This window comes from Natator depressus, chromosome 4, assembly GCF_965152275.1.
Source record: "Natator depressus isolate rNatDep1 chromosome 4, rNatDep2.hap1, whole genome shotgun sequence".
Lineage (NCBI taxonomy): Eukaryota > Metazoa > Chordata > Testudines > Cheloniidae > Natator > Natator depressus.
This window is the reverse complement of record NC_134237.1, coordinates 113,857,644-113,873,643: the sequence shown is the minus strand read 5'-3', so window position 1 is coordinate 113,873,643 and position 16,000 is coordinate 113,857,644. Positions and strand designations below refer to the sequence as shown.

The 16,000-nt window shown below is 40.5% G+C and overlaps 1 protein-coding gene across 1 annotated transcript in view; it reads right to left on the bottom strand.

Moving 5' to 3' along the window:
- CLNK (cytokine dependent hematopoietic cell linker) overlaps positions 1-16,000 on the bottom strand; it is a 103,082-nt gene that overhangs the window by 29,515 nt on the left and 57,567 nt on the right. The window contains exons 9-13 of the mRNA XM_074951674.1: positions 14,469-14,522; positions 7,917-7,945; positions 7,374-7,393; positions 6,081-6,209; positions 3,254-3,272 (exon numbers count right to left, since the gene is read on the bottom strand). Coding sequence (XP_074807775.1) covers positions 3,254-3,272; positions 6,081-6,209; positions 7,374-7,393; positions 7,917-7,945; positions 14,469-14,522 — 251 coding nt within the window. The remainder of the gene's footprint in view (positions 1-3,253; positions 3,273-6,080; positions 6,210-7,373; positions 7,394-7,916; positions 7,946-14,468; positions 14,523-16,000) is intronic.

Genomic DNA, 16,000 nt, shown 5'->3' with positions numbered 1-16,000 from the left:
TCCTGAACCAATTTTTTCTCCACAGAGGGCTGGTCACCTCCTCCCCATACTGTGCTGCTCAGTGCAGTAGTCTGGGAGCTGACCTTGTTCATGAAGACAGAGGCAAAAAAAGCATTGAGTACATTAGCTTTTTCCACAGCCTCTGTTACTAGGTTGCCTCTCCCATTAAGTAAGGGGCCCATACTTTCCTTGACCACAACCTTGTTGCTAACATACCTGTAGAAACCCTTCTTGTTACTCTTAACATCCCTTGCTAGCTGCAACTCCAAGTGTGATTTGGCCTTGATTTCACTCCTGCATGCCTGAGCAATATTTTTATACTCCTCCCTGGTCATTTGTCCAATCTTCCTTTATTCAGTGAAGTGGTTGGGGAATTTTGCCATTTCTTGACTGAGAGCAAGATAAGGAGCAATATTTCAAATCATCCTCAGTGGGCAGTGATCCAAAGCCCATTGAAATAACTGGGAGTCTTCCCATTGACTTCAATAGAGCTGGATTAGGCCCTCAGTATTAGTAACTATACAACTTGAATTAACCTTCTATATTTGTCTTATGTGATGAACTGCATACTCATAGATTCATTGATTACAAGGTCATAAAGGACAATTGTGATCATCTAGTCTGATCTCTTGCATAAAAAATGCCATAGAACTTCCCTGAATTCCTGTTTCAACTAGAGCAGATCTTAGAAAAATCTTGATTTAAAAATTGGCATGATGGATGTATCCATATATGGATATAAGTGTGTATATATATAAATGACATGTTTACTTTGATATAATCACAAGCTAAATTCTGATCATAATTCCACCAACATCACTGAACTTTGGATTTATATAGTGGTGTAACTAAAAGCATAGTTTGTCCCGGTAATGGGCTCACTGAAACAGTGGATCAAATTCTGCTCACAGTAACATTACAACCTTTATGAAGTGAGCCATGTTGTGCCTGTGTAACTGAGATTAGCATTTAGCCAAGTGTTTCCATAATTAATCTTCCATTAAATCAAGCACCGACATAGAATGCTTCTAAGTAAAACTGGATTTTTCTTTTGAGCCTACCTCATTGATAGCACGATTATCTTTCATTCAAAATGTATTGTATGAACAGTATTGACCAGAACATACTATGGTGCAAAAACTGAAACAATTACTATAATAAACATAATGGATCAAATTCATCCCTGGAGTAATTCCATTGAAGTCAGTTAAATTGCATCCATTGGAATTTGACCTTTATGTGATTTTGATGTTACTTTCTTCCACTAAACATACAGGAGTATCTTCAGTAACATAAATTAATAGTAAATAAAAGGTAATACACTCTACAATCAGTATACACCTTGCACTTTGAATCTTAATTAAAAATTACTTCCTAACTACATTTTCTCATTGCTCGTAAATGGAAAAGGGTTTATAGTCACACTATCTGTGTCATAGGAGTTATATTAATACAGTGTAATTTAATTTGAAATCTCTTTTCATATTGTGTAACACTTATTTGTCCTGAAAATCTGGGCTTGTCTTCATGTACAGCACTACATTGTACACCAGTGAAGATGCATCACTGTAACGGTTAGTGAAGATACTACTTCACCGTTGGTGTAGTTAATCCACTCCTGCAAGATGCGGTAGCTATGTTGATGGGAGAAGCTCTCCTGTTGACATAGCGCTGTCTACACTGGGAATTAGGTCGGTATAACTAAGCTGCTTAGGGGTATGGATTTTTCACACCATGGAGCGACAGTTATATTGATACAGATCTGCAGTGTAGACCTGGCCTCTGTTTTTTAAACTTACATATGAGTATTTTTGCACCGATATTAGTGTGGCTGTCAAGGGTACAAGTAGAGTAGGTTAATTACTGGAATGTGTTCCCATTTGTTGTTAAGAATATATTCATTACTTATTTCTGTAATGAGTCAAAATGTCAAAGAAAAGCCAGAGCAAAAAATACTAACATCTTTTTCTTTCTTGCCAACACATCAGTTCTGAATGTTAGATATCAGTAAACTGCTGTAATAAGTAACTGTATCATAACCTGGTTTGTAATAATTCAGCAAATAAACGTGGAGTCCATAAAAATATATTAGCTGCTTTTAAAAATTAATCCTATAGATAATTGGGGTTGGGTGAACTCCATATGGATAAAATAAAAAATGACCATTTTTCCCCCAAGTTGATCTTTCTGGAAGTTTATTATTTATTTATTTATTTCATCTGCTCACCTTCCTGTTGTGTACAGGTAATAGAGGATGAAATAGCAAAACCCTAGACAGAGAATATTCTCAAGGTATTTTTGCCTGGGTTGGAACTAGAAAATTTCAGCTCTCAAACCGCAATTTGTATTCTTGATTATTTCTACTTCAAATTATTATAAAAAGTTTATGGTTGCACAATCAAGCCTTCAGATTACATCATTCTTATCTGAGAAGGTTAATAAGGAAGTTTATTTGACAAATGGGATAGTGGGGAAATCCAAGACAGATGTGATTCTGTGGCAGTTAGTACATCAGAGTAGCAGCAAACGTCCAAAGTCTGCAAACATTCCCATGGCAGTATGGTCTGCAATTGTCCCTCATTTCCCCATTTTTTTAAAAAAAGACTATTATTAGACAGGTGTCAGGATTGCCAGTCATAGGAAAATTGAACATTTTGAAGAATCAACACTGTAAAATACATTAAAGAAAAATCCTATAAAATGTAATGTTATAGAAATGTAGTAGTATAATATAAAAATTACTGTAAAACCTATATGATTTAGTAGAGAATAATAACTTTTCTATACGGATTTGAACCATGCATAGAATTGTAGATATTATGTTCTTTTAAAATCCTATAGGATAGTTAAAACCCCCCACAAACCATAGAGAAGTTATTACTTATTATTGATTTTTATAACATTTATTAATGCAAATTCCTATTATTTCAAGCTCTATCCTTGTGTTTTCAGTTTTCTGTCTTTCAGAATATGTGTTGAACAAGGGCACAATTTATATTTTTCTGCAATAAAATTACTAATTTTTATGTGTATGTACCTCTGAACCTTCATAGACCTCTACAGCAGTTTGCGTGAATGAGACACATTCTTATCTAAATGCTCGGGAAGATAACTTTAAACCATGTGTACAAATCTCATTTAAGCAAGTAACTTTACACTGATCTGTCATTGATGGAGCAGTGGCTTTAAGACTACTACATTTTGTCTTTATTTACTTTCTATGTTGATAATGTATACAAAGATTACTACTTACTTCATTTAACTCCAGGTGTCTAGAAAAGAAAGAAATAGATGCAAAACATTTCATTATTGTAAAATAAAAATTCTGAGTACTTAAATACGTTGATGATATTATCAAAGTAAAATTAATCGCCCATGGTAAGGAGTTTTACTGCTATATAAATTCAGAAGTTGTTTATTTTCTACAAATTCATTGGAGAAAAAAGTTATGGTTTTCCATAAAAACTGTAACATAAATGGAATTAATTATGCTAAATGAGACATGTCCATTTGAGATGTTTATATTTTGGGAGTACATATGTGCGTGTGGTGGTGGAGATCTGTATGCTTACAAGATTTCTTCTAAAAAGTTTTCCCACCCTGTCAAAAAACATCACTAACTTTTATTTCAACTATAAATATATGTTCCCTGAAGAATGAAGGGCCATGTCTACACTATCAGTAGACTGGAGCTGCTGCAATCGATGCAGTGGGTGTTGATTTAGCGGGTCTAATGAAGACCCGCTAAATCAATGGCAGAGCGCTCTCTGGTCGATTCCGGTACTCAAGCAGAATGAGAAGAGTAAGGTAAGTCGATGGGAGAGCGTCTCCAGTTGACGCAGCACACTGTAGACACCAAAAACTTCTAAGGAAGGAGATTCCACCACTTCCCTAGGTAACCATGGTAAGTCGACGTAAGCTACGTTGACTAACTTAGGTCCATTTACTGCGGTAGTGTAGACAAGGCTGCAGAAGGGGAACCCAAGATACAAACAAGTACAGAGAAGTGGACAACAGTCATCAAGGCCCTGATTCAGCAAAACAATTAACTCCTATTGAAGTCAATGTCCTAGTGAAGTGCTTTGCTGAATAGAAATGGATTTATGCATGAGCTTAAAGTTCAGCCTTTTGGCTCTTTGTTCCAGAGCTACAGCTGATGCACACTGGAATAGCTCTTTTTGATTTCAGTGGACGATGCACCTGCTGAAGAGGTGACCTGTCATGGATAGTTGGGAGGGGAGTGGCTCTACAAGATTTCTTACATTAATTTTTATTTATTTCATATAATAGTTGGACTAGGTGCAAAAACGGAATTGATTTCCTACTTTTTGTCACTGGAGAGTTTAAATCTGTTTTTGATTACATATGAATTGTATTTGATGGACAAAGCCTAAGTCCCATTTTAAAAACAGATTTATGACCAGAGTTTTTAAGGTATTTATGCACCTAAAGATGCAGATAAGTGCCTTGTAGAATTTTCCAGAGCATCTAGATGCCTAACTCCTATTTAAAATCACCTAGGTACCATTTAGAAAAAGACATAAGCATGTTCTTAAGTCCATTTTTGTGAAGCAAAGCACTTAAGTATGGCCTTAACTTTAGGCATATGATTAAGTTCCATTGATTTTAAGCTTAAGTACTTTGTTGAATAGGGATGGACTGCTGAGTAGTCCTTTGTAAAATGAGTTGGCACTCTGTGTCCCCTTCAAACTAAACATAGTTGGCACTATTATTGGAAGGTTCAGCAGTAGGGTGACCATATTTCTCAGAGAAACCAAGACATCCCCAGCTGCTTGCCTAAGCCCCGACCCCCATGAGGCTGTTGCCTGTCGCTGGAACTCTGTGCGCCCCCCTCCCCCACTGCAAGGCTGTTGCCCCCTGCAGGGGCCCCCTCAGGAGACTTTTGCCCCAGTGGCTGGAACCCTGCTGCCCCGGGCATGCTGGAATGCTGCCTCCCCCGAGCTGTGCCTCTTCCCTGCATGGGGGTGGCATCTCCGCTTGCCTTCCCCTCTCCCGCAACATGTTCCTCCATACTGCACACCACTTTTTTGACAAAAGTGGACATTTGTCCCATTTGCTCTTGCCAGCTGATCAAGTCAGCAAGAGCAAACAGGACAAATGCCTCCTTTTGAAAAAAAAAACGGGATGGACAGGACAGGGCTTAAACAAGGGACTGTCCCAGCCAAAACGGGGTGTATGGTCACCCTATTCAGGAGGGCTGCCAAGAACTGACTGGAAATGTGACTGAACTACTCTCTACACAGTAGGATCCTTGGGGCAGGGATTGTGTTTTACTCTCGTTCTCTGTGCTTGCATACCACTGTGTCCACCATCTGTGTTAAACAAAAACAATTATTATACTTAGAGATGGCTGGTCATTTTCAAAATTTCAGTGAAAGAAGTGGGACAAAATTTTCACAAGAATTTTCATGAAAATTCCACCCATTTTTCTAATTGGCTCTGTTTTTCCCAGAATCATAGAATATAAGGGTTGGAAGGGACCTCAGGAGGTCATCTAGTCCAACCCCCTGCTCAAAGCAGGACCAATCCCCACCTAAATCATCCCAGCCAGGGCTTTGTCAAGCCTGACCTTAAAAACTTCTAAGGAAGGAGATTCCACCACTTCCCTAGGTAACGCATTCCAGTGTTTCATCACCCTCCTAGTGAAAAAGTTTTTCCTAATATCCAACCTAAACCTCCCCCACTACAACTTGAGACCATTCCTCCTTGTTCTGTCATCTGCTACCACTGAGAACAGTCTAGATCCATCCTCTTTGGAACCCCCTTTCAGGTAGTTGAAAGCAGCTATCAAATCCCCCCTCATTCTTCTCTTCCGCAGACTAAACCATCCCACTTTGCTTTTAGTGTTAATATCAGATTAAGCTAACATAAGCTACTCTTTATAAAAATAATTCATGGCTGCTAAAGAAGTGCCATTTTCTTTAATACAGTCAGGGGTCCAGGTTTCATATTTTGGTCTATTTCAAACTTTCAGGGCTTTCTTACACAATCTGAGACTCAAAAATTTGTTCTTGGCAAGGTGAACAGAAAATGAAACAAACATGCTTAGTAACCATTACCTGGTGTTCTTTGCTGACATTGGAAAGGTGTGAGCCTGACTACATATTTTCCTTGTTTGAGACAGCTGGTTGCTTCTCTCCGGTTCTGGGGGAAGTGGCTGATATTTCTTTGGAAGTGTCTTAAGAGGCCTAAAGTCAAAAATTGAATTTGAAGAGCTATTAGGATGTAAAGAGGACATAAAACAGTCTAGTAATTGCAGGTTGCACATGTAGAGCACTGGGATTTTATTAGGACTATCTCTTATTATATATTTGGACAATGCTTAGCTGAGTAGGGCCCTGATCTTAGTCAGGACCTCTAGATGCAATACTACCATTACATGCACAGGACACAGTACCGGGCCTACCACAATGAGGTCCCAGTCCACGATGAAGGCTCCTCAACACTACCACAGCACAAACAATAACAAATATACTAATATTTAAACAGTGTGGAATACTGAAATCACTACATTTGTACGACTTTGAGTTTACTAGGATATACATTTACTGTAGTATTAGTTGTATTCCCTATATTTAATTTAGGGAATATTATGAATACTGCAGCAATACTAATGGTTTGCGAAGCTATTTACACTTTTAATGGCATTCACTGTATGTGTAGTAAAATCAGCTTGGCAGTCCTTTCAAAAGTATATTTTATTTATGATGATTGTTAATCTTAGATGAAAACAAAAGGACCAACAAGGGAAAACTGATTTTGAATAACAAGATAAAAAAATTGCTTTATATTAGCAGAGTAGAGCCCAATCCATTTGTCCTGAAAGTAAATGACAAAAATTCCCATCGAAGTTCCACAAGAGCAGGATTTAGGTCTGGAGTATATGAAGCAAATTAATAAAAGGAAAATGTTACCAGGCATTAAAATGTAATATTGTTCTATTGAACAGAACCCTGGGGCTTCATCCAGCAATCACGGAAGTCAACAGGAATCTTTCCATTGACTTCAGTGGGAGCTGGATCAGACTCCAGGTTTCCTGACTAGGGGCCTTATCCTTCTCTCATTCAAGTCAATGGCAAATGTCCCATTATCTTCAATGATGCAGGACTGGGCCCTAGGTACAAAGCTTCTGAGCTTAATCCTTTGTTCTGCCTAGCACCCAACTTAGTTTTAGAATGTAGGAATGTCCCAATAAGACTAATTAGATGATAATGTGGAAATTCACTTCTAAACATTTTATTGATATGACTAATTGGGGTGGGCTTGTGTACTAGTTTTATTCTGACTTTACTTAACCATCCCCCAAAAAGCTATTAAGGAAACGCATACGTGTTCTATGTTAGAACGCTTACCTTGGAGGGGGCAAAGGGTGCTGAAAGAAAGAGGAAACAAACACGTGTAACTTTTTTTTTCTTTTCTTTACTTTACAAGAGGAGGTTGGAAACTGAAGAATGTTTAGGCTTCACAAGCACAAAACTCCACATTCAATTCTTTAAGCCTTTATTTCTGCATAACACACAGACATGTCTAGCTGTGGCAAAGGGCCTGCCTTTTAAAAAGACTTCCAACTCAGCTTCCATTTTTTGTGAGCGCAAATAAGTGAACCTGCTGTTAATTGCAAGGGCTAATGCTATGGTGTCAGACATAGTTCAAGCACATGACTAGATGTCTGTGGGCAGGATCTGCAGGTGCAGTTGGATCTACAAGGGCATGGTTTACAGGTGCAGAAATCTAAAAATCAACATTTGTGGGTATCATTATTTGGGGTGCACAAAGTGGTGCCTGCAAAAGTGGACCCTACTTTTCAATATCAAGCCCCTAATATTGTTAATATTTTTTCAATGGAAAAAAAGACAGCCAATGAAATTGTCATTAATGAGAGAAATTATCCTTACCTGTGATCCAATTACTTTTTCTTTTTCTCCTAAATATAGGGATGATTAAAATAAATGTTAATAGACTGCTGCCCATGTATTTAAGAAACAAGCCTGTAGTTCGTTTGTTCAACACTATGAGCAAGAGATAGGGGCTAGATTGTGACTTTAGACACAATCCTGAAGCTGTAAAATGCGCTACTAGAGGAATAGCCCTTGAAGGCACTTAGAACCATCCCTCTAAAGTACAGTTCCCATCCTTGCTCCAAGAGCTTAATAATTTGTTGCTGACCTGCATCAGCAGCAAACTACAATATTCCTACTCCTGTCCCTATATTCCAAGTTTGAGGGAGTAAGTAGGGGGCACAGCACCCCAGACCAAGCTCTAGGTAGCGTAAGGGGTGTCTCTTACTCCCTGTGTGGGCATAAAGTCAAATTCACAATCTACACAGAAGGCTGGAACAGCAATTGCTGGGGACTGCCCAGTAGTCTTGCAGTCTGGCCCTGGGATGAGGATGGATTCCACACGCCAGCTGCTCTGCACTTGACATTCACACACCCCAAATCCCGAGGGTGGGGTGGATTTCGTTCTTTCTCCTTTGCATTGCACTTTTTGGGCAGCAAAGGATCATAGGTGCACACTTCTGTATGGATTTCAGGTGCACTCTGAACTTCCATTCTCAATCATTTATGCTTATCTCCATATAAGATGAGAATTAGTCTGACCAGCCGTACAGGAGCAAACATAGTCAGGTAATTGCCATGACAACAACAAAAGCTGGGACATTATTCCTCTTTATGTTTGGGTCCAGACCGGTTCTCTCTAACATCACTCACAAACAGCAGTTTATTATGTGTGCTAACTAAAGAACAATTATGGTTAAGAAGAGGAAAAAGCTTTATTTTTGTGATCTCACATTTTCAGTTGCAGAAGTAAGAGCACATATAAAATTGGTTAATTTTTTTTTTTACGAAAGTTGGTGTGACATTGGGACTGAAATTTGATTTAACTACACATCTGTTATATAAAATATTTGGCATTGATATTAATGTTTCTAAAACAGTTCATAGATTATATTTTTGTTATAGTTATCAAGTTGTCTGGCATTCATTTTGTTTTGTTAATTTACATGTTAATTCTGACTTTTCCATAAGACTCTGTTACCCTAGTGAACGTACTTGCTGACTTCTGTAAATAAGACTATGAAGTCAAATCCTGTTTTCATGATTATAGTGTTTCCTGTAATATGCCTGATTACATTTTCTTCATTCTTTAATCAAGTGTTCTGCAAGCATTTAAATCACGGTATTTTACTCTTGCTGTTGTAGTTTATCTGCTTTTTAAAAATAAACACCACCTTTGTCTCCATAAAGTTCCATGAACCAACAACATAACTAAACAAAAATGAAACATAATAGACGTTAACTTATCCTGCAAGCAGTGAACCATAACAAATTATTCTGAACTGAAGTAATTATAGCTTAAATATTTAACAGTTCTATAATGAAACTGACAAAGGAATTTTGCAAGTTTGTTTGTGCAGATAAATCCCTTATGCCATCTTGTGGTCCACTGGTTTAATAGCACCAAGCAGGAATATGAATGTTGAGAAGATAGTTTTTATAACTGTGCAGTTACTATTGTTAATTAAAGATAATAATGAAGAGTCTGATATAGGCGCCATAAGCGCTTTACAAATATATTTTAAGACACCTGCTCCAACCCCAGTCAGTCCACCCTACCCTTATTTTGTGTCATCATCACATATGTCATGGAAGCATCAGCTAAATACATAACTTTTTTTTTTTTTTTTTTTTTTGCAAATCTGGGCTAAAATTTTCAAAGTGCTTAGGAGACTTCAGAGCCTAAATAGGATGGAATTTAGGCTAAGGGACATATTTTTAACAGTAAGTTCCTAAAGATGGGAACCTGGGGGATATATGCCATCATGTGCCAGCAATGCCCCTCTGCCAAGTACATTGGCCAAACCGGACAGTCTCTACACAAAAGAATAAATGGACACAAATCTGACATCAAGCATCATAACATTCAAAAACCAGTAGGCGAACAGACCTAGAAGTGGCAATTCTTCAACAAAAAACCTTCAAAAACAGACTCCAGTGTGAAGCTGCAAAACTGGAATTAATTTGCAAACTGGATACCATCAGATTAAGCCTGAATAGAGGCTGGGAGTGGTTGGGTCGTTACAATACTAATTTCTCCCTACTGTTACTCACACCTTCTTGTCAACTGTCTGTAGTGGACCACTCTTTTACCACTTCAAAAGTTATTTTTCCTCCCTGGGTATCCTGCTGTTAATTGATTTAATTGATTTCTGATTAGACTGACTTGGTAAAGCAACCCTCATCCTTTCATGTATTTATACCTGCTTCTGTATTTTCACTCCATGCATCTGATGAAGTGGGTTCTAACCCATGAAAGCTTGTTCCCAAATAAATTTGTTAGTCTCTAAGGTGCCACAAGGACTCCTTGTTATTTTTGCTGATACAGACTAATGCAGCTACCGCTCTGAAACCTGTATCTATGCTACAGATCTACAACTGGGAACCCCCATCCCGGAGTCAGGTGGGTTAGCTGCTTATCTCACATAAAACAGCCAAAGGAGGAGTCCATCGGATAGCTTTTAGCCAAGTCCTACCTCCCAGGAGTGTGCGCTAACTATTGAGATATAGGATAATCTGATGTGGGTTACCCTCAGTCTCTCCTGGTGAAGCGGTTCCATTTTGGATAAATACTTACAGTCATTTGAGTAGGGAGACTGGATCTTGGGTCATCTACCTCCCAGGTGAGTTCGTTATCCACCAGGCTACAGAGTCAGTCTCTCTTGCTTGCTGTTTACCTGCCCTCTCCCCCCAGGACTCTTTCATAGTTCAATCCACAGTGGACCAACTTCAACATGAGAGTCTGCAGGTGATCCACATCAGACTGTCCAGAATGTTCCACGGCTCAGTGGTTAGAACACTCTTCTAAGAGATGGGAGGCCCCGTTCAAATTCCTTCTACTCATCAGACAAAGGGGGGAAATGAAATCTGTCTCTCCCACATCCAAGGGGAGAGTGCACTAACCACCGGGGAAAAGTTATAAGGTGGACACCATCAACTCCTCCTCCAGCCAGACTGTGGCTACAGAGTGGCTCTGCAGTCCCTCTACTGTCAGTTGGAGAGAGGATTCCTTTTAGTCACCAGCCTTTGGAGAACTCCCCGCCACACTTGGCCTCTTTAAGGAAACTGGTGGGACTGAATGCACCCCTGTACTCACACCGTACATGCTACTGTAATAATTTTTGTACAAAATACATTGCATGACATCATTTGAAAACTAATAACTCACTGGTCAATAATATCATGGTAAAATGTACGTAACATTATATGTGGAGTTGTGAAGATAAGATGAAATCATCACTGAAGTGTGTTTACCAGACAGGTCTGGGGAGTAGGTAAACCTGTTTCTCAAAGACAAAGGACAAGTTGATGCCCAGTGAGGTGTCAAAGCCTATGGGCCATCACCCATCAAGTTGCTATCTTTGGTAAGGAAAGGGGGCAAGAACAAATAGATCTGCATCTTAGCAAACAACTTATAAAATCACTGAATCATTTTTCCCCTTACCATGGGAAGCAAGTCTATCTTACCTACCAACTCCGGGTTTGCTAAAGTCTGCCTTCTTGAAATCCATGATCTTTATTATGCTGTTTTCTCTCCTACCATTCCTCAGGATCATGAACTCTACCATTTCATGATCACTTTCACCGAATGCCTTCCACTTTCAAATTCTCAATCAGTTCCTCCCTATTTGATATTTGTCAAAATCAAGTTTAGAACAGGCACTCCCCTAGTAGCTTTCTCCACCTTCTGAAATAAAAAATTGTCTCCAATACATTCCAAGAACTTGTTGGATAATTTATGCCCTGCTGTGTTATTTTCCCAGTAGATGTCTGGGTAGTTGAAGTCCCCCATCACCACCAAGACCTGTGCTTTGGATTATTTTGTTGTTTCAATTAAAGCCTCACCCACCTCTTCTTCCTGGTTAGGTGGTCTGTAGTAGAGGCCTACCATGACATCACCCTCGTTTTTTACCTTTTTTTTCCTTACCCAGAGATTTTCAGCAAGTCTTTCTCCGATTTCCAACTTTGCAAACTTCTCCCTGACCAGACTCCATATCTTCTTGCTCTCAGCTTGCTGCTTTCTTCTGTGCTGTGCAAGTTTGTCCAGTAGCAACAGACTTTTGGTAGGCTTTGTATAATCAACTGAATGTTATTTATGATTCAATAATATTTCTGCATTCAGGGCTCAGTTTAGCATAGCACTTCCACATGTGCTTAGCGTTAAGCATATGCTTAAGTGTTTTTGCTGAATCAAGTCTGTAGTTACAAGATAACATGTTTGCCCACCTGATCCAAAGTCCATTGACTACAGTTTTGAGAGGGTCAAGTACCTACACAGCAGTAGAAACTGGAGGAAATAGTGGACCATCCTCCGGTTGGGAATTTTTCCTCACCATTCTAAGAGAAAAGTTTCTTTCACTTCTTAGAGACCAATCCAAGTGTATTGCTCTCCCAGCTAGAAAGGGCTATTTGTAGTTTAAAAGCTTCTAGTACACTTTTGGGTTTCAGTCATGGGGTAACTTGGCCCCTTTAAGGGGGTGGGGCTGGTCCACACCCCAGACAATTGGCTGGGGCTGATCTGGGAAGTTTTTCTGAAAGGGTTTTTTTAATGAACAGCTGATACAATTGGAGAAAGAGTCAGGTCGGAAGGAGAAGAACTTAAAAGAGAAGACAGGAGAGTTAGAAGGGAGGCTGCAGAGAGAAATGGTTTGGTGTTTCGTCTTGCTGGGAGAAGAACCACAGAGGAGATGCAGACAGTATCTTACCACGTGGGACTGGCCTGGAAGTGAGAGGGCAGCAGAGGTAAGGGAGACTCCTGAAGTAGGCCTGGGAGAAAGACAACCTCCTCCAGACAAATGGCCTAGGGTAGACCAGGGAAAGAACCTATCCTGGAGAGAACCAGACAAGGGAAAAGACCCCAGAGTGAAAGCCTTGAGTTGTCAGCAGCCTGATAGAAGCTGGGATACAGGAAGAAAGTCCCAGGATGGAGCTCTGCAGAGTCTGGGAGTGGAAGCTCTCTGTGAATGTGGGGGACAGAGGGAGAGTGAGTGGAACTATTGAGACTTGATGGCAGGGGCAGCTGGCTTCAGGCTGGAAAGAGGGGTCCCAGCAGTTCCTACCTGCTCTTCATCCTGATCCTGGGCACCCCTGTGGTCACACTTCCGCCACTCCCACACATGCATTAGTTTACATGAGACCTGAGCCCCCACAATATTTCCACTGTGGGGGCACTAGCACTGTCTGCCCCCCACACCTCCCACTTTTGTTGCCCCTGGAGAAAGGGGTGCAGTCTGCTGAGGACTGAGCCCTGGCAGCGTGGAAGGGTTTGTTCCTTTGAATTTGGTTTGGACTCTGCATAGTCCAGAAGGTGTGTGTGTGTGTGTGTGGGCCAAGTCACCACACCAGACCACAGAAACTCCAAGGGTGCGAGAAAGGCAGAGTGGCTGCAACCCCATAAGGGATGCTCCAAGACAGTAAGCTTATCTAAACTGGTGGAGAACGCAGGCATCTTGACTGACCCTTAAAATAAGGGAAGAATGTGAATTTGGGGAATCAGAGGTAGCACCTGAGCTGCATTGTGCTACATGGGGCCAAAAGAGGGTACAGTGGAGGTCATGCTGCCACAGTTCCACAGCAATAATAAATGAGAAGAGGAGGAAATTTTTGGCTACAAAATAAGGAAGTTTCACACCAGTACAAAACTTGCAAATATATAAACCACTAAATCAAAACTCACCTATTTGTTTGCTTTCAGCATTTCCTATAGAGTTTATAGATTTGAGCCCCAAGTCAGAGATGAAGGAGGAAGGCACTTGACTGTATGAAATCACTCTGTGGTATTGCTATTGCATGTTTGTCATTAGATTGCACGGCCCAATGTACAACCAAAGCCTTGCCACAGAGCTATCAAGCATGCTCTCCCTAGGGCCAAAAATGTCTAATTAAGCCAGAGAATTTTTTAATCTTCCTTTGATCCCCAAATCAGGGTTGAAGGATAAGGGCTCTTTAATGTATTGAAATCAGTCTGTGACAGTCCCATTGCATGTTTCTCATTTGACTTCATGGCATGGTTTAAAATTTGTACCTTTCACCAACAGAAGTTGGTCCAATGAAAGATATTACTTCATCTACTTTGCATATCCTAGGAACAACACAGCTACAAAAACCTGCACATACTTAAAGGTAGACATGTACTTAAGTACTTTGAAGAATTAGGTCTTAAATCATTGTGGCAATGCGGGGAAGTGAGGGCTGTTCCAAAGCTGACAGAAGGACTCCCACTGACTTCAATCAACTTCAATTAGTTTTGGATCAGGGCCATAAACAAGTTCTGTGTCATTCCATTCATTTGGTTTTCGCTTGAGCTATATCAGTGTTTGCTTTTAAAGGGTAGTTAACCTTTTTTTCCTTTTCTCTTTTGCAAACTTTATTTAGTATACTGCTGCTTACTTGTGATTTCAGCAAAAAGTATGTTTGGCTTTATGCTTCGTTTTACAGCAGGACCTAAAAGGGGGAGGGGAATACATTTTGTTTCAGGATTGATGAATTCTTTGCATTGTGTCTTCACAGCTGCTCATACATATTACTGTCTAAAACTTGGCCTTTGCACTAAATATCAAAAATGATCAAGTTAGACTTCATTTTTATTCCTGGAATGGCAAATTGTAGAGAGTCTTTGTGTAATTATCAGCACTAACACTGTCAATAGATTTGTACTTTTTAAAGAAATAAAAAAAGATTTAGCTTGAAAAAGATTTAATCCTTCCAGAGCTGACTTAGTCTCAAAGTCAAAATAAATTTGGAAATATTTTTTATTTTAAACAAATTAAATATAATTTTAATATAGTGACAGAGTAAAACTGTAAATTAAAGGATCTAAAAGCTGGCCATTTCCTTTAATTTATGCAAAATGACACACGTGTCTGATCCTAATTAAGGCTGCGTGTCTGTCACGGAAGTCTGGGATTCTGTGACTTTCTGTGACCTCTGTGACTTTTGCAGCAGCCGGTGCAGCTGGCTCAGGGACTGCCCGAACACTTGGGCAGCCTCTGGGCCAGCAGCAGTTTGGGTGTGGGAGGGGGTCAGGGCTGGGGGTTGTGGTGCGGTGCTTACCTTGGGGCGGGGGCTCCCTGGAAGCAGCCGGCATGTCCCTGCATCTCATAGACGGAGGGGCCAGGGAGCTCTGCATGCTGCCCCCCTGCTTGCAAGCACCGCCCCCGCAGCTTGTGGCCAGGGCAGTGCGCGGAGCCGCCCTGGCCTTCCCTCCTGCTAGGAGCTGCAGGGACATGCTGATTGCTTCTGGGGAGCTGTGCAGAGCTGGGTAGGGAGCCTGCAAGCCCCTCCACCCACCTCCTGCAGCACCAGTGAGAGTCCAGGCTGTGAACCGCCTCCCCAGCACCAGTGCCAGCGGGGAACCCAGGTGGCATGCCACCACCTCCCCCCCCAGCACCAGCGGGGGTCCCAGGCCACGTGCCTCTGGCTGCCCTCCCAGCACCTACAGCACCCCTGGACTGCCTCCCAAGCACCCTCAGCCCCCCTACCCAAGTTTTAGCCAGTGGTATATAGTCATGTCAGTCTGTGACCTGTCCATTACTTTTACTAAAAATACCAGTGATTAAAATGTAGCCTTAATTATCATATACAATTACCCCATAGGTAATAAATCATTGGAGGATGCATTTACAAGTATCTCTAAATTATGGGATTTTGAAATAAGATGCAGATAGAATTAGCGTTAAACCGGAAGACACCAGTGTGTGGTAAATACTGAAAAAGGCTGAGTTTTTAACAACAGCCACTCCTGGTGGCATTACCATGAAAAGAAAATTATCAGAGTATGTAGTGGAATGGCGAGGCAAAGAACCAGATTCTGTTTCGATTTGCTCCATCTGAAATCGGGAATGACTCCAGTGCACTCTCTAATTGCTCAGAAGGTGAATGTAGCAGACTTGCCACTTCTCTCTATATATTATATTTCCCCT